The 24,055-nt window shown below is 40.7% G+C and overlaps 1 protein-coding gene across 5 annotated transcripts in view; it reads right to left on the bottom strand.

Annotated features, from left to right (window-relative positions):
* Positions 1–24,055, bottom strand: part of robo3 (roundabout, axon guidance receptor, homolog 3 (Drosophila)) — a 217,562-nt gene that overhangs the window by 58,555 nt on the left and 134,952 nt on the right. For 3 of the 5 annotated variants that reach the window (XM_033644045.2, XM_033644077.2, XM_078172167.1), the window contains exons 3-7: positions 16,885–17,042; positions 15,150–15,270; positions 13,872–14,010; positions 12,016–12,143; positions 5,708–5,719 (exon numbers count right to left, since the gene is read on the bottom strand). In XM_033644045.2, the coding sequence (XP_033499936.1) occupies positions 5,708–5,719; positions 12,016–12,143; positions 13,872–14,010; positions 15,150–15,270; positions 16,885–17,042 (558 nt within the window). The remainder of the gene's footprint in view (positions 1–5,707; positions 5,720–12,015; positions 12,144–13,871; positions 14,011–15,149; positions 15,271–16,884; positions 17,043–24,055) is intronic. The other 2 variants (XM_033644061.2, XM_033644085.2) reach the window with 1 other exon arrangement.

Below are 24,055 nucleotides of genomic sequence, written 5' to 3'. Positions count from 1 at the left end.
GTGTTATATGTCACACTAGAGACTGACAGTGTTGTGTTACTTGCCATGCCCATAATACCTCTTGTGCTTTCATAATGGCGGCATGTTGTCTAATATCACACACTGGTGCGGCACTATGCCCCCATTTTTTGTTCTTTGGAAAAAAAGCAAAGGGACTTAATAGCGGCCCTATCACGTGATCTCTATGAAAAAGGGCGTCTGTCATGCTAACCAACAGAAGGCACAGCAAATGTGACCTGCTAGGTGTCCAAGACCAAGAAATGGTTTTTCATTTTGACACCATTTTTGTGCCCTGCACTCATTCTCAATTCGGACGTCCCATGTCTGCTGCATCTGGCCATTTTAGGGATATGTCATGTACTTTGATCCCAAAGCAGTATCTGGGAATCATGCTCATATTCCATGCGAACGGAGGTAGCGTGCCCTTTATGGAGCGAGGCAGAAAGTAAGGGTGTGGAGGTTGGGGTGTTAGATGGGAGTGTAGTGAATTTGACTTAAATGCAGAAGGCAGGAGATGGTGTCATATAACGTTTTAGTTTCCTAACCTTACCATACCTTATTTGCCATAAGCACAATCTTTCCTAACCTAGTATACTTTAACCTAGTATAGCCAAAAATTTGGCATTGATGGGTATTGGGGGGTTTGGGTTGTCCAATATTGAAGTTCTTGTATGCTGACAGGGTTGCTGATCCCAGCTTTAGAAGTTTGGGAGGGAACATAATCAATGGAAGATGCTCATGAACTAAATACAGCAGACAAATGTTTCAGCCAACTCAACTGCTCACCACATACTGTGTTCCCACTAAGACAGATCACAGTGTGCCATTTGTTCCACTGCTGTTGTATGAACACCGTGTGTGTTGCTCAATCACATAGCAAAGGCAGACAAAGTGTTTACAACCAAAAGCATCTTACCTCCCCCAACCCCCCTAAATGCACAACTGACGTGCGATTTGCACCAACATACTGAAGCTATCACACACAGAGGAACACAAATACACACACACACTCCCAGGAGGAGTTCCTCAGGGGCTTCGATGTGACAGGCAGCTGTCACAGTCCCACGCTGATGCAGACAGCCTGTTTCACACACATGCGCTTGAGTAAACACACTCTCACGCTGCTGCTGCTGCACGAGTCTTCAGCTTCATCATTTATACAACACTCTCTCTCTCTCTCAGACGCATACACATTTTTCCTGATGCTGTTTCCATTCTGAAGTGATGATTGAGGAGGTGGTTATTTCGTAATGAATTCTATCAGGACCATAATTCATCTATGCTTTTATTTAATTTGGAGTGGGACCTTTGTGCCCAGAACTCCTCCTTGTTTATCCAACATCAATATATGAATTGGAGGGCTGGTACAGCTTTTAATAGGCTAAGTGTAAGTTATAGAAGCAGCTATGCAATTCTTTGTTTTTATAATGTCTTAGCTCCCACAAGTTAACCCTCTGTACGAGGTACATGATATAGAAATTCTATTGCATAAAATTCATGGGAAGGTCATCCTGACTCCTGTCTGTACATGTGCTTTACAAAGCATGATTTATCAACATGTGTGCTATAACCTGCAGTTGTTTTCCTTTTACCATTTTCTTCTTTTTTCCTTCCCCTATCCTTGCCTCTTCATTCCCCAAAGCTGGCTGCACATTTAATGCCCAGACACACCAAACTGACATCAAAGAACTAGTTGCGCCGAAGGCCTACTGTTGCGTCACCTCACCTAGCCTGTGTTTCGGCCAAAAAGTTGCACATGAACACACCACAAACATTACAATCAACAGCCAACTAGCACATACGCTCTGCGTCTGCGTGAGAGGAAATCAGTCATCATACTAGCAGGCAGCGATAGTCTTTATTCTTCATTCAAAATTGAAAACCGGGAGACTGATCTTGTCAGTCCTTTCACTAGTTAGCCAATTAGCACATTAAAAACACAACCAGATGTTGAAAGAATAAATTATGTCTACCGTGAGCCAGTAAACAATAACACAAACAACTATGAATAGTTTCTGTAAAGAGCTCAATGGTTTTAAAAAAAAAATCTTAACTTATATAATAAGTTTGTTTTGATCTCCCTCCTTCTTGACTTTAGTTATTTGTTTACTTTCCTTTACTTTCATTTCTCTTCTCGTCCGCTGAGCTGAACTGACAATTAGAGTGATTTCTCTCACTGACAGGCTTTGCCATCTATGACAACGATTCAATGTGTTGGATCAGCCGAAAAAAAACAAACAACTATGGCCAACTAGCACCCAATGCTGCAGGACACACCAAAAGACTCGGGTGACAGAGGCTCCTTGACATCCCAACACTGATCAACAGCCGACCATCAGCTCGGTGTGTCTGGGCCTTTACAGACAGGACTGACTCAAGTTGACAGGACACACAGCCAGTCCTGAGGCCTGTTTACAGAAACTTCCTAAGTCTAAAATTCTATCTGCTTTCAGTTACACATGACATTGAGGATTTTTGGTATTACAAAGACTTAGGGTAGGAATTTCGCTATTACAGAGCTGTCCTAAGTTAGGGATTTACCATGTTAGGAATCCTAAATTAGGATAGAGTAGACCCTGTCCTAAACTCAAAACAACTAACAAAAATGGCACAGGTACTGTTGTTAGGTCTGTATGTTAATGACAGTGAAGATGGGGACCATCATGAACACTGAAATATGACTGAAGGGCTGCTGAAACCGTATGAGAACACTTTAATTTCAATAAATAGCTCTAATCAAATAATTAAAATAAATAATTCATTCATTTAAATAATTGAGAAGAAAACTTCCTGAAAAGGTGGGGTGTCTTTTCCAACATGATAACTGCCTCTGACACACTGTGGCTAAAACTGAACGCCCATCTTTTTTTGTCCATTATAGCGAACTAGCTAGTCAGTGACAGGAGAGCCGATGATATTATGTCTGTCCATCTTGAGCCTACCGGTACACTATCAAAGCTACAGCCATGACAGGATGAGTGCAGATTGAAGAATCAAATTTACACTTTTATGATTTAGGAGTTAGGATTTCTTAAGTTAAGATAGGAGGTCTGAGACAGGGTAGGACACAGCCATGAATATGGGAATTCCTTGTGTAATGGGAAGATAGGATTTTTTTTTTATCATTGAAACGTCAGTTAAGATAGGACAAGCATATATTTTTTTCTGTAATGAGGCTCCTGTTCTGTACTTTTTATTTAGTAAGCAATCCCATTGTAATATATAGCAAATAAAGGGTTGCACTCAATCAGTACGTTTACATGCACAGTTAAGTAGAGCGATGATTATAACTTGGCTAGGCCATTTAATTGGACTGCTGTCCTTGTCCCAGTATACAAGCATGGGAGGGGAATTGATTTGTTGACCAAAGTATTTAAGACTCAACTATGATAGGTGGCGATATGCCCCCTTTCAGCTTGTTAGCACTGGACCTTTTTCTGGTTGACCTATTACGTCACAGACCAAACAATCAACAAACAAGTTAGCTACGGTTAGCTGGAGGCAAACTGTTACCATAGTGGACATCTTTCCAGCTCTGTACATTTCAGATGACACAGCAGGAATTGTGTCTCCTTGTCTGTCCAAAAATGCACAGAACTGGATGTAGATGTTGCCATGTTGTTACTGGCTTCTTCTTCTGTTATGCATTTAATACTATTCAATTTCTGGGTCAAAGCCTGGGTCAGAAACTGTGGTGCATGCACAGAGCGACTGTACACGCAAGAGTAATTTGACTCCCAATCACATTATCTGGGTGTGTTAGTCTGACATGGAGAAATTCAATTCAGTACGATTGAAGTCGGTCTAACATATTCACATGTATTTTAAAAGACTGCTTTTAGTCGGACTAACACAACAAATCTATTTTCTCTTGTGTCATGTAAACATACTGAGTCACTCCAGGAGGCAATAGGGCACACTTGAAAGCAAATGGGAAACTAGACCAAATTACTGTTTTGGATCGTCATTTCAGCTAGGTCTCTCTGGAGTCTTGTGCCCCCCTGCCGTGAGAGGACTGACGTGTTCCAGTTCATTTGTCGCTGTTGCCCTCAGCCCTCTTCAGAGTTTCCTGATGGCTATCAGGCATGTTTGGTAGCACACAGTCTTGTAGTGGAAACGATCAAATGAGCCACTTTGTTTTTCTGACGAGCGTCAACATGGAAATCATGGCTAGGTAATGTGAGATGTTACTGATGTCATCTAACATGCATCAAGCCTGATGAAGGATTTGTGCTATAGAAAATTCTCCTCTCTGCACTCCACACCAACCTGTCCCATTTATTCACATTGGCCTTTGCCCTTGTCTGAAGAAAATATTCTATTGCTAATGCAATCTATTTAGCTGATTCCTTGTTGTTAACAGATGCAGGGCTTAATGTTAGAGTCTTAACCTGTCAGTTAATACAGGTTTATTTCATGTAGTGTGGACTGATGTGGGATTATTCACACCATTTGCTCTTATTTGTCCGTCCTCTGCTACAGAGATGTGTTTCTGTAATAGACATAAATCTGTTGTTGCTCTCTGCCAGTGCGTGTCATAGCTTAAAAGTGTTATTTCATCCCTCTCAATTGCCCCTGCCTACGCATTATGTGAAGTGACTGAGAGGCGAGAAAGATGAAAAGTTGGAGTGGTGTCAACCTTTAAAGCATCAAGGCCCTTTCAGATATGGAAATGTACAGTGAAGAGTCAAAACCCACGGACATACACAAAGACCACACGTCCTCTAAACACACACTCCCCTTTGTTGTGTAACCTAAACTGTTCCTGAAACCCATCATTTACACTCCCTACTCTTTATTCCATTTCTGTTGATGCGAAGGTAGTAAGAGGGCCGGTCTGACAGCCCATTTCTCAGACACCTGTGGAAAAATTGCAACTCCTTTCCTCAATTTCATGTTTGTCTTCCAGGAATGCCAATGAAAAGCTCCTGCACTGTAATACATTGCTGTGAAGAAACAATATTTTCCCTTCCAGGGTAAAAAGGTCTACTTTTGCAGCTTTGGTATTTCTCCATTTCACGACACACATAAGAAGCATCTTGTGCCTCAATTCAACTCACAGCTTTTTGCAATTTAATCAACATAAGTACACACACAATTAGAAATGATATCATGCCCAAGCAGATGGTGTTATATGATGAGTTTGTCAGCTTCCAAACTACGCTGCTCTGTTAGCTGTAAAATGACTATTTTTCAGAGTACAGAGGCCCTGTTTTTCCAACGAGAAAATTAAATTGTCAGCACATACATGATTAATCAGCATGTTATTGCAGCACTACGAATTATTTTAAACTACTTTATAGTATGTGGGATATTTAGGATTTTGTTTGGTGTAATTCCCTTTTTATTCCATATATTCAGGAGCTGAGTACTAAACTTAATATGGTATTGATGGAATCTTTTTCTTTGTAGTAACGGAAGCTCTACCTAGATGCTTTAAAGCTTGACTGGAGTGCAGCTGTGCAAAATCAAAAGCCTACTCCCAGCGCCTCCAAAGGTACTTAAATACTAGTTGACTATTCTCTATTACTAATTGGCCAAAAGAAAAAAGTAAGAGTGGTAGTGGTTGTCTCCAACATGGCAACATGGTCTGTATCTGTATTCCTCTCTCTCTCATATTATGTCTCTTTCTCTCTCTCACACACACACACATACACACACACACACACACACACAGATATAAGATGGGATGAAATGGAATACTCACTGGATGGGCCGACTGCGATGGAGTGATGCAGAAAGGGATGGAAAAGAAAAGGAGAAAAGAAGAGATGAATGAGAATGAGATGATGAGTTCATGATGAACAGTGGTAATGGATGAAATACTTCAACAAGACAGAGCGAAACTTTGGAGCACCACAGCCGCTCAGGTCTATTCAACATGAATAATCACTGAATGTGAATGGACTGAAGTGAAACTGTCTGCTATTTAAATGAAGTGGTCCCAAAAGAAAGGAACAGTGGGCGAGTGGGAGGAGGAATGATGAGCTGAATGTGGACATACACGTGGAGATAAGAGGCAGCGTTCTGATTGATCTGTGGTTTTAAACAGGAGGGGGGGCTAATACTGCAGCTGCATGCACCAACCCACAATCAATCTCCATTTGCCTAACAGCTGCTGTTGGAAATGACTTCTTCATTCTGCTGCAAAATTCTATTAATAAAGTGCATTTCTGCATGTGCAGGAGTGTGTACGTGTGTGTTTTGTGTGTTTGTCAGTGCACGCATGTGGACGTAGTATGTCAGCATTAATGTCCTGACAGATGTTAGGAATGTAAGTACATACTGGAGGGCCGGCCCACTGAATTAACTGTTACAGAGTAAAACTCTAAATATTCTCTTTTATCATCACAAATGACAGATTTCTCTTCCGAGTGCCTCTCTTCAAGGGACTGACTTTATTCTAATGCAATTTCAGGGCTTTTTGATCTTAGCTCTCTCTCCAGAGGGATGACGAGTCGGCGCTTGAAAGAAACTTAAAAATCTATTTTTCTTTTTTTTCCTCTCTTATAGTTTCAGTTAAGAGCATGTTAGCAGTGGCATTATGGGGAGTTTTAACCAGAGACACTGTCTATCTGGCTGTCTCTTCAATGATTTTTCTTCTTACAGGCTATATCGTATGAACATTGTGGACACTGAGGACACCATTCAACATGATCTTAAAGCTATAGTAGGTCATTTTTATTAAAGTAGCTTTTTGTCATATTTGCTGAAAATGTCACTACATCCAGACTCAGGGTGTAACGGTTCACAAAATTCACGGTTCTGTGCGTTTTCAATACAGCAAAAAAGTATAAATGCCAGAGAACATTCTTAGAGTCTTAACATTTTTAAATCATTAAAACTAACTTCACAAAGTACGATGTTTTTTTTACTTTGAGCAGTGACGGAGCTATACGTGAGTGACAGAAACAGCTCCTTATAAAATATAAAATATAAAATGTGGCATTGTAGTTACAAACAAATACAAAAGAAGAAGCAATTCTGTTCTACTAACCATCTTGCGACAAGCTAGCTTAGCGTAGCTGCCTCCCAGTGTGTCTCACTGGAGTAGAATGTTCTGGGGGGGACAGACAGCATGTTGCCTGTCCTGTGGCACTGAGAACATTCTATGAAGCACTGTTTAAGCTGTATATCTTATTTTCCAAATGTAATAGGATAATTTAATTTAATTTAGCGCTCGGTTTGTAATGTGTGCTGAACCGAAAGCCTCGTACCGAACACTTCAATATGTGTGATGTTACACCTCTAATCCAAATATAAGCCAGACAATCTGTTAAAAAAACAAGACCCCTCCACTTGTTTTGCCTCTAATGGTATTTGCTCAAATCTACAGTGGCTTACAGAAAGCAACCAATCAGAGCTGAAGAGTCTCTATCGCAGCAATCACATCAATCACTGCTCGCGAACTGCAGTCAACTGTCAAACTAGGCAGCACTGATCAAATATGAATCAGGATTCAGGATCAGGATTGTTACTTCATTGCCTATTTCTCACCTTAAATGTTAGGGAGACTGGGGTAAGTTGAGCCAAAGGGTAAGTTGAGCCACCCCTTGTTGCTAGGAAACCATAAATAAAATTGAGCATGTGACCAAATATTTAGGAGGAAGGCATCATTTTATGGAGTCTGTGAAGGTAAGAACCACATGGGTTCATCTTACTAACTCGGCCATTCTGGATGTCACTAACTCGGCTTCTTCTCCGGAGCCTTTGTGCTCCACTGTCTCTCAGATTAACTCATATCACAGCGGTGCCTGGACAGCGTGACGTGTGTGGTTGTGCTGCTGCCATGGTCCTGCCAGATGCCTCCTGCTGCTGCTGCCATCATTAGTCATTAGTCATACTTCTACTGTTATTATACACATATGACTATTGTCAAATATGTACACTATCAGATATTAATATATACTTTCAACATATTGTACCACAGTAGCCAGAACTATAACCATAATATTATTACTTTCATTAATGTTGTTGTAAGCTACTGTCATTACCGTCTGTCCTGCATCTCTCTCTCTCTCTCTCTCTCTCTTTCTGTCTCATTGTGACATACGGATTACTGTTAATTTATTATGCTGATCTGTTCTGTACGACATCTATTGCACATCTGTCCGTCCTGGAAGAGGGATCCCTCCTCAGTTGCTCTTCCTGAGGTTTCTAACGTTTTTTTTCCCCGTTAAAGGGTTTTTTTGGGGAGTTTTTCCTTATCCGCTGTGAGGGTCCAAAGGACAGAAGGATGTTGTATGCTGTAAAACCCTGTGAGGCAAATTGTGATTTGTGATATTGGGCTTTATAAATAAAACTGATTGATTGATTGATTGATTGATTGATGGGTTAAGTGGCTAGAGATTTATGTCCAAAAAAGCATTTTTCACTCATGAAAGTGAATTTAGTCTATCATAAGTTTCATGGGGATTGTGTTTAGACCAAAATAAATCATTTTTAATTTGTTTTATACATCAATTGTGGTATCTATTAGCTACAAAATGAGATAGTACAGCTAGCATGAAAGTTCACCATTTTAGCTGTGGGGGCTAATAAAGTCAGTACGGTAGCTATGGGGTAAGTTGAGCAATTTGAACAGGGGTAAGTTGAGCCATAAGTTTCTGAGAAGAGGCAAAGCTGGATATGGTAAACCAAGTTTTACTTTCAAGGAGAAAGATGAGGGATTCTTCCCAAGAAGTGATGTAATCGCAAAACTCCCCAAACCTCAGAGTCCCAGCAGTTTGTATTCCCCTGCAACCTGGATAGGTGGAATACTGAGTAAAGGAGCAGGTGGGATATGGATGGAAGGAGGGAGGGGGGTGGATGGAACAAGAGTAAGATGGAGGGAGGAGTTTAGAGAGGATGAAGGAGGACATATAGAGGAAGGATGATGAGAGAATGAGAGTTAAACTAGGATTCACGTCTATGGATTTAGTTCAGTGTTTTCTTTCCAAAAACACAGCTGTTAAGGTTCTCTTGCTAAGCATACTTTAAGGCATTCTCAGGCCTATGTTAAAATGTTTTGAAGTTGTTATATGCAATAATAATTTAAAAAAAAGATTTGTACCTGTTGAATTGTGTATTATAAATAAAAATACACATGGATTTGAAGAAGCGTCTTATTTAATTCAGTACAGACATGTATAACTGGAATATCTTAACCCAGGGAGGGAAGGAGAAAGGGGGAGGAGAGAAGGTGAGGTGGGGGTAAGGGGGGGTAAGAGGTAGGGTTGGGTACCGAAAGTCGGTACTTTTTGTACTTGGTACCGATTCATGCCGGTACTACCGAGTACCGATTCACTTAAAATGAAACGGTGCCAAATTTCGGTACCTGAGGTGGAGGCAGAGTGAGAGCGCATGACTCGCACCTCAGACTCAGCAACAATGGCGACAAAAACAATGTGCAGACAAAAGTTAACGTGCAGCACTGTTCCTAAATGTTCTCAATAAAATGTTGAAACTGAGAAGTTTAGACTATGGGCCCGAATGACGCATAGTGAGTCCAAATTCACACCCGTTCTTCTCTGTGGATCTTCTCCTAGCGAGAAGCCACGCATATCAGCGGAAACTGCAGAATTGTAGCTTTCCGACAAGGCCAAGCACTTGTCGATAATCCAATGTTTTTACTGCGAAAAATTACAATAAAATGATGTATAACAGAGCTTTCATACAGCTTTGCACACACATTACTCTTGGATGGATTACTCGCGAACGCAGGCTCGCACAGAAATGCCACGCATATCACATGAAAGCGCAGGACCACACACATCATTGTGCTGTCATCCCATCACGCTATAAATCCAGATCAGTTGTCTACAAAATAAAAACTTGACGAATTTCTTTACAATCCATTATACAGATCTTGTTGTCAGTCACTTCATACAGTGAGGAATATCGTATCTTACCACATCTTAGGCTTGCGTGTGTTTCTCCCTGTCTATCCATATTTGTAGTCCAGCTTTCAAGATGCAAATATCTCCATATTGTCCAGTTGACACTCCATCAAACTTTGTATGACAAGACCAGCTACTTCACCTTTGCGCACCCAGACAACTGCACCCTAATGCATGCTGACAGGGCCGTAGTCACCATATACATTGAGGGGGACACGTTCCCCCCACCAATGCCCAAAATGTCTCCCTAATATATAACTGAAACTGAAAAACAACAACAAACTTTGTTTACTGCAAACAAAGTGGCAAATATTATCTTGGAGGACATCATTGCACTTGGTTGATTATTTTTCTATTATCTTAGATGTAAATATTGCATGTTTCTTTCAGAAAAAACATATTTTTGACTTGAGAATGAGTAAGTGGAATTTCTTGCAATAATGTAAAAATACTGGCAATCATGTCCGCCTGGCACAAACCACATGTTTTGGACAGCTGTGAAGTGACACAATGTCCCAGCATTGTGGTTCTTATATTGCCAGATTCCAGAGAGTCTCCCCTCTTCATATATGGCAGAATATGTCAACTTCCAACTTGCCATGGTGAGATACATGTAAAAATGTAAGAATTTAGGCACACAGATTTGTTTTTTTTGTTTTGATATAAAAATTAATATAAAATACAGGCACATAGAAGAACATGAAATGATGGCAAATCTGGTTAGCCCAGATTGTCCTGAAAAAAAAACAAGATATAGCATGTGTATGTAGCCTTTATAATGACTGTGATATGAGCTTAAAAGTAAAGGCAGTAAAAATACCCCAGAAAGGCCCAGGACCCATAGGGTTAAAAAGTACCGAAATAAGGTACTGTTTGGTACCAGTACCGAATTCCAGATACCTGTACCGGTACCGTATCGGTTCAATTATGAACGGTACCCAACTCTAGTAAGAGGGAGGGCGGGGGGAGGGAAGGAGGGAGATGGCTCAATTTACCCCACTCCTATGCTCAACTTACCCCAGACACGGGGTAAGTTGTGCCACGAGACCACTTTTTTTGGACATGCTATATTATCAAAACAGTTATGTTTACACTCATTCTGGTTGTCTGTAGTGATGCACAACGTCCTGAAATATATGCACATATATTAGTTAGCAACAAAACTATAATAGCCTTGATGTAGTGATCCTGACTATGAAAAGTGGCTCATCTTACCCCGGTCTCCCTATCAGGAACATATTTTGGTTACTGTTTAGCTGTTAAATGAGAAAGTTTGCACCAGCGAGTTGATGTCCTGTTGTTTTGGCTTGGCTGCTTTTAACAAGGCAGTCAGGTCACAAACTTAATTTCACGTTTGTTCACATGCCATAAGGCCATTAGAAGCCCTATGAGGCAATAGAGTAGGCAGAGGCGTCGGATTTTTTTCCATAGATTATCTATCTCATGTTCTGTAGTTTGGACATAGTGACAGTTTCAGCAAAGCTTCGTTTTGTTTTGTTTTTTTGTTGTTGTTTTTTTTCTAAAAGGTACCAACTACAGCTTTAGAGAAAACTGACTTGATGGCAAATCTTCCATGAAAGCTACCAAACGTAATTCACCGAAAAAAATCAGAATCAGACTCTGGAAGAACAGTTAAATAAGAGCATGCTGGTAGGTGAGATGTTTCGTGATGCATCATAGCAAGGCTGTCCATCTGTGCAAATAATTTACTCATCTATTCAGTGTTAAAATCAAATTTTCTGCCAGTGCAGAACTGCCTCCACAGAAATTACACTTGTTGGATGATATGTATTGAAATAAAGCAAGTTAAGACCTTTTGTAGTTGGTGGCAGATTTCTACCTTTCTGTTATTGAGAAAATGATACTATCAAATTTATCAGCATATTGGGAAAAAGTAAAAACACTGTGTCATTTTTTTTTTATATTTCTCACACATAATATTAAATGAAATGACTTGCTATGACAATTTGTTTTTGTGATTTACACATTTTGCAAATCCACTTGTATTCATTCTCAAAATTTAACAACTCCATCATGACTGAGCAGCCAGCTGGCACTGTCAGTAAGCAGCTGGGATCTCAGTAGCTTGAACAACAAACTTTTACTAAAACATTTCTGATGCATGCTCATGTCTCACCGTGCACTTGCAGGGTGCCCGATGCTTCAGCTTTGCCCACGCTGTTCTCTGACACGCAGGTGTAAGTGCCCTCGTCCTCACCTCGAACCTGGGTCAGACGCAGACTGTTGTCGCTGCGGATCTCAAATCTGGAAAGACAGTGATGCACGAGACTTTTTTGAAAACTCCCATTGTTTCAACATTCAAGCTCATTTTATATGTCCCTCTGAGCAAACTGCAAAGTTATCTCCTCCATTAAACCTTTAAAAATGCAAGAGAGCAAAACGTAGAGCTGTCAGGCTAAGAACTAAGCTGTTTTTTGTACTATATGAAAAGTTGACATAATGCACTTGGCAGTATGAGATTTGGTTTGGTAAATCTCGGATTATTGTCCTGTATAGCTTTCAGCACCCTGTGTAGATGTGGATCCTGCTGACAACAAGGGAACATTGACTGCATTTTCCCTGAGGGATCATTAAAGTTTCATCCAGTCAGATCCACAAAGGCTCTCACAGTACCTTAGTAACTGTGTTACCCTGCAATACTACCATGACTGTTATCACTTACTATCACTGGTATTATTACTATTACTGTCTAACAGCTATATGACAAGTTCAACAGCTGTTTAATGAATATGTTGCTTAGCATTTTGATGATTGTCTCTGTACTTCCTGTACAAGCTGCTATGCAATATGAGGCAAACATTTTGATTCCTGGAATAACCGCTTATCCTGTTAGGGGTTGCTGGTGCGCTGAAGCCTATCCCAGCTGTCATTGGGCAAGAGACTATCACAAGGCTGTGAACGCTGCAGTCTGTTGATTGGTCAGTAGCAGACGGTCACTCTTGCTCTGTGCTGAGTTGTGGCTGGTTTTGAGGTTTAGTAGTGAGAAAAAAATCATTTAATTCACTAAGGTTACTGCCGGCAAATTTTAAGGTGGAACACTTAATTGTAATGTTACTCAACACATGAATTGCTGATGTGCATCCATCAGCACACCTTAAATGGCAATAAGACAACTTTGACCATCCCATTAGTTTTTATTGTTTCTCTGTGATGACAGGCACTTTGAGTAATGAGTGGATCTTCAATCATTTAAGAAATATATATTCATTTCGACTAGATTATGTGAACTGCATATATTATAATCCTCACTCAAAGAAAAAAAAAAGCATCACAGAGCGTTGTTCCTGTGGGCTACAGCAACACTAAACCCCTGCTGAGAAGGACTAAATACACAAACCTGCTATTTTCGAGACAGACTCTCACTACAGGCTGTTCTATTTTGTTCTGAAAATTTTGGCATATGACCCCGTTCTGTGGATGATAAATAAGGTGCAGACGTTCCTCTGTGTCACCAGTGATAAGGAAAGACAGTGCTGGATGGAGCAGAGAGTGACAACAACCCCGCCCACATTTAAGAATACAGTTGGTAGTGGAAACGCTAAATGGACCTAGGGTCTAGGTGCCATGACTGAAGGGTTACTTTTGGTTCCAAAGTTACTGTACCGGAAGTGTTTGGTGGAAACGGGGCTATAGAGACAGACCATTCAAATTATTATGGCTCCATCAGAGATAGGATTTGTTTCAGTTTGGTGTCCTCCGCCATACCTCCAAAACAGGAGATAAGAACTTTTCTTCTTCTTTTCAATCAATCATTTAATCTTTCCTCATTGTGCATAACTTTGCACAGAACATGCCTGCAGTTGCTCTTTAATTAGAAATGGTTATATCATCAGTGAAATGATAACTACACTACAATTATTACCAGAAATGTAACATGTTGCTGAGTTTTTACCCTGGCAACCAGCACGTATTGTTGGTATGCTGAATCAAGCAGTTCTAACAGACAACATAAGAGTGTTGTTTCCGCTGTACCTGCCCCGGGGCAACTCTCCCTCCTCTCTCCGCCAGCGGACAGTCGGAGTTGGGTCTCCGTGCACCTCGCAGAAGAAGTCCACTGTATCTTCTGCCAACACCACCTGGTTCACCGGCTGTTTGGTGAACACTGGCCTCTCTGAAATTAAACAGAGACAGAGGATGGAAAGAGGATTAAAATGTTGTACTAAATTGACCCCTCTAGGGTAATTAGATTTTTACAGCAGCAGTGACGGTGATATAGATGAGAAGAAGACAAATAGTGACCAGTGAGGAAATGAAGTGTGAAAACTAAAACCAAATCACCACAACTAAACATGGTAACATTATCAAACAAGAGGGAATGTGCATAACATTGAGATACACAGGTGAGAGAATCAATCCACCAGAGACATATGTCTGGAGAGACAAATATGCACTGTAAGCTCTTCTCAAGATCATAATCAGTTTTAAAAATGGTGATACCCTAAAGAAATTAGCGCAGGTGTGTCTTTGCAAATTTGACAGATGGCAGTAATAAATATAAGAAAAAGTGTCAGGCCATGCACTTTGAAGGCAACATAAATTGATAATTTGGTTATGGTTTACTGTTGCACCACAATGTGCAAAAGGAGCAGCATCTGGGTGGTGGTGTGGAGGAGGTCTGGTGGGACTAAAAAGAAAATATCAATCTTCTATCTGTTTCCTGGGATCAATACACACTTTGAGAACGCTTATGTTGCTGCTCTGCTGAGAGCAAAGCAGAGAATCAGAGAGAAGGAAAGCAGCAGAGAGGTCAAGAGAGCAAAGCAAAGGGCAGCTGGGAGGGAGACATTCATCTTCTGCTCCAACAACATCAGCTGAGGAAACAAAGTGCTGCCCAAGAGAAAATAAATCCAGAGAAAGGCGAAAAAATACCATACTTGTATCTTGTGAAGCTTACTATAAGAACCATTACAAATTTATCATTGGAGTAATTTACTCTACAAGATTAATAAATGTCCTATGCTAAGTTATAACAAAGGGCATTTATCTAAGTCAAATTAATTTACAAAATTCAACAGATGAACCATTAACTCTAATTGAGACTATTTACACTGTAATCTTTTATCCAACTATATCCAACTTCACTATAGAACCTCAACAATTATTATTTGAAGATACAGATATTTGCATCTGTTTGCATCTATTTAAAAAACTAATCACGCTTTTGTTTGCTATAATTCCCATATGTTTCATTTCCCATGCAGTACTTGCACGTTGCCCATAATTTAATGAGATGTTTTAATAATGACTCACCAAACACCACCAGTTCAGCAGGATCACTGTCTTTCTCTCCAACCATGTTGGTTCCAACACACACATACATGCCAGCATCACTTTTCCTGGTGTTGGAAATCATCAACTTGCCTCCTCGGATCTGAAACAAAAGGATCAGGAGAGGGAAAGGAGAGAGGCAAGGAAGGAAATGGATGAAAAGGTAAGCAGAGGAGGACAGCGAAGAAGACGAGGAGGAGGAGAAGTGGTGGTGATGGAGGAGGTGGGGAGAAAGAAGACAAATGGAGAGAGGTTGGAAACAGGATATTGAAGCATGTTAGTCTAGAGAGAGGCCGTGCCGTCATGTTCAGTGTGTGTCATGACAGATGGCTCCTCTGCTGGTTCTTACGCTGTTTGACAATGGGTCTAGCTCCGGGCCAATTTCCATAGACACATCTTCCATGGCTCAGTTTGCAATATGTGATGCATTGATTGATGCTGGCATATAGTGCGCACACACATGCGTCACAAATAGCAGGTTAACATGTCTGGCTTTATTGTATTCTGCAGTTTGTGTGGCAGATTATTTCAAGAAGGTGTTCTTCTGATGAACACTCTTGTAAGATTCAATTAAACAAGAATCAATGCAGTTCAATAGCAATGCTGTTTTTTATTGACCTGATTGATTCTTAATCAGGGGCTTCTCATCAATAATCAAAACTCCAAATTATTGATTGCTCAGTGGATAAGGAAAAAGAATTGGAAGATCACCTAAAAAATGAGGTAGTTTAGCTTGTGCACCCTAACACCACAATGCACAAACCTAATGGCTTGCAAGCAGCAAATTATCTGTACAACACCCATTCTTTGGGAATTGGGACAACCAAAAAACCCTTAAAAATGTAAATTATCAACACACTTGTTCCATTTCTAGGGGAAAACATTATTTTCAAAGAATTTATATGTATGAAATGAATATGATTTATAAAATATTTTGATCTGCTGTCATTTTTTTTTTTTACTTCCAAACTTGCCCTGTGCAAGAAACAGCCTTGTCCCAGTCAAGAATTCACAACCTCAATTAAAAAATGAGTTAAAAGCTGTACAAATCTAAAATTAACAGTATGCAGTGATAACACCGCTGTAAAAATGTACAGCCAGGATCATCTTTGTTCTGAAATGTATGTTTGTGGAAATGTTGGCCTTTTAAAGATGTGCCTCAGATTGTCATCTCCGTCAGATTTCTACAAAAACATAATTTAATCAGGCATAAAAGGAGTTGGCTATATACTTGGAACTCCCGTCTCACTTCCAAAAAGGCAGTAATGTACTGGTAAACTTTCTATTTTTTGATAAATTAAATAAATTAATAGATTAATAACATTGCTATCATGTGTGTTTCAACCATAACAGGTCAACTCTGTACCCCTTTTAATTTCAAACAAATAAGAATTAAGGTTTAAAAAGTAGTATTTTGATTAGCATTAACTGCTGTGAAATTAAATATATAACTTTTTGTGTACTCTGTGAGACGTCAACTCTATCAGATCCTACCTCTAACATCCAAGAAATCAAATCACTGGCAGGTTGGCCAGTTACAAGGTTATATAGTCAGTATGGTTCATCTTTTCCAATTCTCGAGAATGAGTGACAAACTAAAATTTCAGACACAAATTAACAGGTCTTAGTCTTAATTATAATTAAGTCTAATAAGTCTTAATTATTATAGTCTCAACAAGTCTTATTATATTTTCCTTGAACGGAAAGAAAAACTTACAGTGATCCTCTCATCTCGGTCGTTGACCCGGATGTTGTTTCTCTTCCAAGAGATGGTGGGCTCAGGATGGCCTCTGGGGGGGATGCACTCCATAACAGCCGGCTCGCCTGCTGCTACCACCACATCACTGGGCGTCTGACGGAAGTCGTCTCTCAGAACTGGAGAAAGGACAGAGAAGAAGAGTGACATGGTTAGTTAGAGTGTGTTGGAACTTCTTCATTGATCCTATGTTTTATCTGGATCGGCTGGATAAATGGAGTTCTGCCAACCTTCTGCTGAGAGTCAGCCTGTTGTTGATACTTTCTGACTATGCATACATGGAGTCCTGTTGACTCTGTACTGACATTTGGCATTGAAAAACAAACAACATGACTGCAAATCAAAAATTAGGATCATCTCTGTGTCTGACTGAGCTGAATAACACAGAGAGTGACAGGACATTGCTACTGATACTGTAGGACTGTGAATTTAACATGGTGTCCCTATGGTCTTCATCGACTCTGTGTCATGTGTGCCGCATCACACCACATCAATAATGAAGGCTCTTACACACAAAGTAGATGAATTATTCATCTGACCCTCACACACACACTCCCTTGGCAAATACACACATATAAATAGATTAAGATAGGTGGAAAACAAAGCAAGTTACTATTCAAACAACGACCTCAGATAAATCAATGATATCAATTGCAGGAGGCCACTTAAAATATGTTATCCAGAAAATATTGTTATAATTTTGCTTTTCAGGAGACTATTCATAAACCAGAGACTGGAAGCTGTCTTCCAGTCAGCCTGCCTGCTTTACCTCCAGATTCATCCCTCTGTAGTCAACATCTTGTGCCTGTTACCCGGAGGCATTGGACCTTTTCTTATTTCAGTCTCTAAGGCTCAGTGACGTCTCATATTACATGTGTGGAGGATGGTTTTGTAATCTAGAATGATGTACTGACAACACCAGTCTACCAGGAAGAGGCCAAAGCCATTCAGGCCTGCAGGCTCAGTCTGGCCTCAGCCACTCCAGGGACTTCCAAAGGGGATAAACCAATGAGATGGTTTCTATGGCATTCCTACCTGGAATACACCCTCCAGAAAGACGCCATAACCTATCTGAAAAGCAGCTCCCCCCAAAATACCATTTCACATCACAATCTCTCCTAGGCATCTATTAAGAACTGTCCGAAGTTGAGCAGCAGCTCTTTCTAAATTGCTCTTGGGGGGCATCACATTTCTACCCTCAAATATCCACAAAGTTCTCTTTGAAGGGAAGATATGAGATTTGGACATCAAGGAGTTGCTGGATGATTAATTGATGCAAGAGAAGAGCACGATGGATTTGCATACTCTCTTACATTATATTGATATATCTCATTGAGGATATCAATAAGTTATATCAATATAATGACATTCCGCTCATGTCCTGACTCAAACTTCTCCTGAGTGTTTCAAGATCTGCAGGGCTGTTGAGGCTGTCATAAAGATTAGCAGAGAGAACTCAGTTGCTTCACCTTAAAAAGTGCAAGTCATGTCCTGGTTTACACTAAAATAAAGAGTACCACTAAGATAAGTACAAATAAAGGCTGATTTTTAGTTTAGTATAGTTTATAGCTCTACGCAAGTGGCCTACATCATTGTGAAGATATATACTTGTGCAGTGGTGTGTCTGTGTCACTCTGCAATTACACACTCAAATGCTTTTTTTTTAAAGTGCTGTAAAGTTTGGTTGATTTAAAATACACCTAAAACACACATTAAACATGGCTTGGCAGCGACAATTTCAAACACAAGTACAAAATTTAACTCCATTATAACTCACAAGGTTCACAGATAAAACACTTGTCTTCTGCCAGACACGTTTTCCCCACAAATACAAAATGTTGGCATTACTAGCACATGCATATGACATTTTACATTGCCTAAATTAGCCTAGCAGAGTTTTCCTCTACTCATACAAAGTCAGGAACAACAGCAACCTTTAACAAAGGTACGATACAAAATTTGGCTTCATTACAACTCACAATGTTCACCAAAAATAAATTTGTCTTACACCGCATTTTCCCCACATGTAAAACACGCTAACATTATTAGCATGTCCCTACAGCGTTTTACATTGCATAAATTTGCCTAGTAGCTAGCAGAATATTCCTCTACGAATACGGAGTCAGGAACAACAGCAACATTTAACAAAGGTAACGTTACAAAATTCGGCTTTATTGTTATTAAAGGAGCAATAAGCGAAATTCATCATTTCTAGATTGAAGGAATTAAAAAATTGCTATGTGAAGGACTAGAGGTGTAATTTCATCTGGAGTATAGCATGACCTCACACAGCCTCTCTCTGTGTTGATCTCCAGCCCATTGTTTACAAGCCGGTCCGGCTGCGTGTTCATGTACGTTCAAGTGAATCCCCCCCCCCACCCCCCCCCCCCCCCCCCCCCCGCGAGGCTACATTTTTGTAATATATTTGCTGAGATGGAGGCGAGGCTCAGTGACTACAAGAGCTGATAGAAGTGCTCCATAGCTGTTAAGTTACTCCAGTAGCCGTTGGCAGCCGACTCAGCTAGTGCTAACGCCGGGAGCTAACGCTAACGTTCCTCCTCTTCTCCGTGAGTGAGAGCGATGTTTTAGCCTAGTGGGCAGCTGGCTCGTGGGCTGCCCACTAGGCTAAAACATCGCTTCAGGTTAAAGTGGGAAGAAGCAGCGGGTTTATCGGGCAGCTGTGTGAAGCTGGGTGAAGTGGAGGCTGCAGAGGAAACACCGGGATGGGTTAGTGTCCGGAGCTTGAGCAGCCTGCGAGCCAGGCGGGCAGCCTGGCGGACTCTAGCCGACCCGGCTAGTGCTAACAATGGGAGCTAACACTAACATTCCTCCTCTTCTCCGTGAGTGAGAGCGATGTTTTAGCCTAGCAGGCAGCCCGTGAGCCAGGCGGGCAGCCTGGCGGGCTCTAGCCGACTCGGATCCTGGCTAGTGCTAACACCGGAAGCTAACGCTAACGTTCCTCCTCTTCTCTGCTGCTCAAGCTCCGGACATTAACCCAGAGAGAGAGAGCAGAGGTAGAGGGAGGAGTGGCTCATGACACACTTTGTTTTGGTCTACAGGCAGTGCACAACAGAAAACCTAGCGGTGAAACGATTTCGCTTATTGCTCCTTTAACAAGGTTCAGTGACAAAACAACTGTTTTATGCTAGACACATTTTCCCCACATATACAACATGCTAACATTATTAGCATGAGCATGAGACATTTTACATTGCATTAATTAGCCTAGTGGCTAGTGAGTTTTCCTCTACTCTTATGAAGTCAGGATAAATCACACACAGGTCTTAAAATGCTATTTTGTGGGGACTTTATTGTCTTCACAATTTATTGTTTCTTATTGGTAAAATAAAAGTAAATAAAAGCTTCATTTCCACTGAGGGAAATTGTTTTCATCTTACAAAAGTAAAAGGTCTGCATTGCCACGACATGTAGCTACATTAGTTACAGGTGCAAGTCAGGCTACAGCATAGGCAGCAATGGCACACGTGTATGCAGAGCCTACGCCATAGATGCGGCATGACTCAAGGCATAAGTATTAATCATGTTTAAGACCAAATTACAAGCTGCACTGACAAGGTTATGGTTCAGTCATGAGGCTATTCCATTAACATTTAATCTGAGACTTGGCCCTCACTGGGGAATCTTTGAGAAAGTCCAATAAGAACAAGCTGGAGCAAGCTACATTCAACAGTATCACTCTTACTGCACTCATATTGAATTTGTATCATCCTTACACTATATGCATGTAAGTTTTAATCAAAATAGTCTGTGCTTATTGTTAGGTGAATTAAACACAAGTTATTTCATTTTTACGTGAGCAATATGTGTACTGTAAATCAAGTACAAGTACATCTTGTTGAAGCAAATGTTCTATTACTCATTTAAACCCCATTCAGCCCTGAGAAAAAAAGACCAATCCCTCTGTAATTCCCTATAAAACCTGATTTAATTTGCCATGTATCTGGTCCAAAGGGTGGTCCTTCTGAAATGTGTCTTCAGTAGCATATAAAAGTGTTCTGTTTGCATTTACCTAGAGAATAAATAGAACAGGGAATAGTTTTCAAAGCTCTCTTAGACATATTCACTGATATATGAAGCCTCGAGGACCACATAAGCAAACAGAGTGGAATATATGGTATGTTATTGCAGTGGGAAATTAAAGTGTAACATTTTTGGATGATCTGAGTCATCTTCCACTGGTGCCAGTGGCTTAAAACAAATATTTACCTCAGCCCATCCACAAGATTTTATGTTCATGTAATGCAGTGACTTGCACATGTTATTGTTTGTCATTAAATGACTCCTCCGGGCATTTTGGAAGCATTTATTGTTATAGATAGATCTCTATTGTGCATGTCTGTCTCGATACATGGGTGTGTACGCACACAAAAGTGAGTGCATGTATGTGTGAAAATTTGTGAGAAACAGCGCAGATATCTGGTAATGTCCCAGGCCAACAGGGGAGACACCACCTCATCTTATGAATGATACACCTCCCCTAATGACAGCACAGGACATTACCATTATCAACACCATCCATATAGCTATATGTCCATCCATCCATCCATATAAACCCTCTTATGCTCTCAGAATTCTGACGTTTCTTTATCTGAAATACCTGGGTTTGTGTGGAAAATGCATTGTGTCTCAATGTCAGGCTGTACACAGCGATGGCTAATTTCTCTTCATGTCAAGATAGCGCGGCGTCCTCTCTGAATGAGTGTGAGTGTGGGTGTGTACCTGAAGAGATAAATCAGCCTGTTTTGTTTGTAATCAAGGTCATGTCAGTGTTAAAGGAGGTTATTTTTCATTTCCTCATTAGCTAACGGTGCCTGTGCTTGCCTTTGCCCTGATAAAATACAGGTCTACACAATCCACTGCGGGCTTCTGAACCACTATGTTGCTGTCTTTTTTATCTGTGTCTCTTCGAGAGATCAAATTGCCACTTATGGCTTTAGTCAGACCCATATCCTGATGGCCAATTACTATCCACAGACCATTTGGGGCACTCTAAATCCCATTGGCCCTTCCAATCCTGGAATGATATGCCAAACCACACCCCTGACCTTATCTGTACCTGCTGCTGACAGTTCTCCCAATCACTATTCACAGCAGATTACAGAGCCCTGGCTAAATTGTTCAGTAACCTGTCCCATCATGCAGAGTGAGGAGGGAAATAGGGCAATATGTTGCACCCCAGGTCTGAATTACCATGCCGCAAGGTTAAAGGACCGCTGCAAGACCTGACACACACCATTCTGAGATCATGGCTCCAGGGGCCCCTGATCTTTCCCACTCTGCCCTCCGCTCTCTCCAGATCTGAGCAAAAAAGAGGGTGTCTAGAAGTTTATTAGGCACTGGCAATTACCCATAAGGCCCTTTGGGGCCCATATTAAGTGGGTGCACTTTGACCTTTTCTTTAAACCCCTTCAACAAAGCCAGAGTAATCCCCACCACTGGGCCAGAACGGTGTGCTTTAATCAGAGCACAGACACACAGTAACACACACAGGGTGAGAGATAAGGACCATGGGTGCATATATTTGAGAAAGAGATGTCTGATTGGAACTGAAACCCTGAAAATGTATAACATACATGCTTCCCCTGCTCTGATAGTAACTGGAGTCAGACATGTGGCAATATATGCTACAACACAATATCTGTCTGCCAGTACTGATTTTACCTGTGCATTATGGTATTTGTAGGTTTTCTACCTCTTGAGCAAAGCAGATGCCACGGTCATTTTTTCTCTGTTTTATCTGGTCATGTACCACCAATTTAAAAAAATATTTGCATCTTAGTACTGCATGGACAGCCCAGTTTTACACAAAGACAATCCTTCCAGGAGTGAAATACTTCTTTAATTGTTTCAAGAGCTGCAACAATCAATGAATCAATGAATTGATTAGTCAATCGAAAGAAGATTAATCAACAACTATTTCGATAATTGTTTGTGGTCATTTTTCAAGTAAAAATCTCAAACATTCTCTGGTTCCAGCTTCTCAAATGAGAGGATTCGATGCTTTTCATTGTTGTATGATACTTCACTACATACGTTTACAACTGCTGGTCAAATAAAACATGCTGTAGAAATAGTTTTTATTAATCTTTTTCATCAAGGATTTTTCACCTTTATAGACAAAACAATTATTTGGGAAAAGAACTGTTGCAGCCCTCATTGTTTCTTGATTCAATTTTTTTGAAAACTATTTCACATCACGTACAGATCTACGTTAACGTTTGCAGTCACGATTTCATCATCCACTTCTAAGCACAACCGCATCTAAGTATCGACAATCATCAAAATCAGATGTGTGAGGCTTTTTGTTTCACTGTCTGTGATAGATTGATTGTCAGGCTTTCACAATGACAAACACATTAGTCACACATAAACAATGATACCCGTCTGTGTGCAGCATTTATATGCTTGTGTACATTGATGGATATGCGAATTGCAAATTATGCTTAATCATTACAAAAATCAAAAACCACCCGAGAGACTAATCTATTCTTGGCCAAACAATGTGTGTTATTATATGGAAGTCATATGTGACCGTTAGACTTCTGTGATTTACCACATGTGCAAAGTATCACGACCCTGCTGTATATCAGGGCATCATTTGAGCATTTAATTGGACATAAAAAACACCTTTGGGGCGAGCTCAGGCTTACTTTTAATTAAATGGCTTTATCGCTGTCGTTAATGTTCCAGGGACTGCAAGTGTGTGTGTGTGTGTGTGACAGCACCCCCTCAAGAATAAATATTCAGATGGAGGAGAGAGAATGACGGATAGTCCCTTGGCAGGCAGAGTAGAGTGAGGGATGGACAGACGGAATCAAGAAAAGCGTCCTCAGGTTCAGGCTCTGTTGTGGGGGATTGAGCTGGTCATCCGTCAGCTTACTGCTTGTCCCGACATGAAGCAATCTGCTTTGGTGTGAGCACACGCAAATACACACACGTTTTTGTTCTTCACCCAAGTACATACATCATTCTTATCCCTTTATCAAGACCGCTTAGACGCACACATAAATGTCTTCTCTGTTCTCTCTATAGGTGTAGCCTGGTCCCCAAGGCAATATCTGTCCAGGCCCTTGGGCCCAACAGGGGCCCCCATCAGAAGCCACCTTCTATC

This window comes from Epinephelus lanceolatus, chromosome 11 (assembly GCF_041903045.1).
Source record: "Epinephelus lanceolatus isolate andai-2023 chromosome 11, ASM4190304v1, whole genome shotgun sequence".
NCBI classification, from domain to species: Eukaryota; Metazoa; Chordata; class Actinopteri; order Perciformes; family Serranidae; genus Epinephelus; species Epinephelus lanceolatus.
Note: the sequence above shows the minus strand (reverse complement) of the source record. Positions and strands in the feature narration are given on the sequence as shown.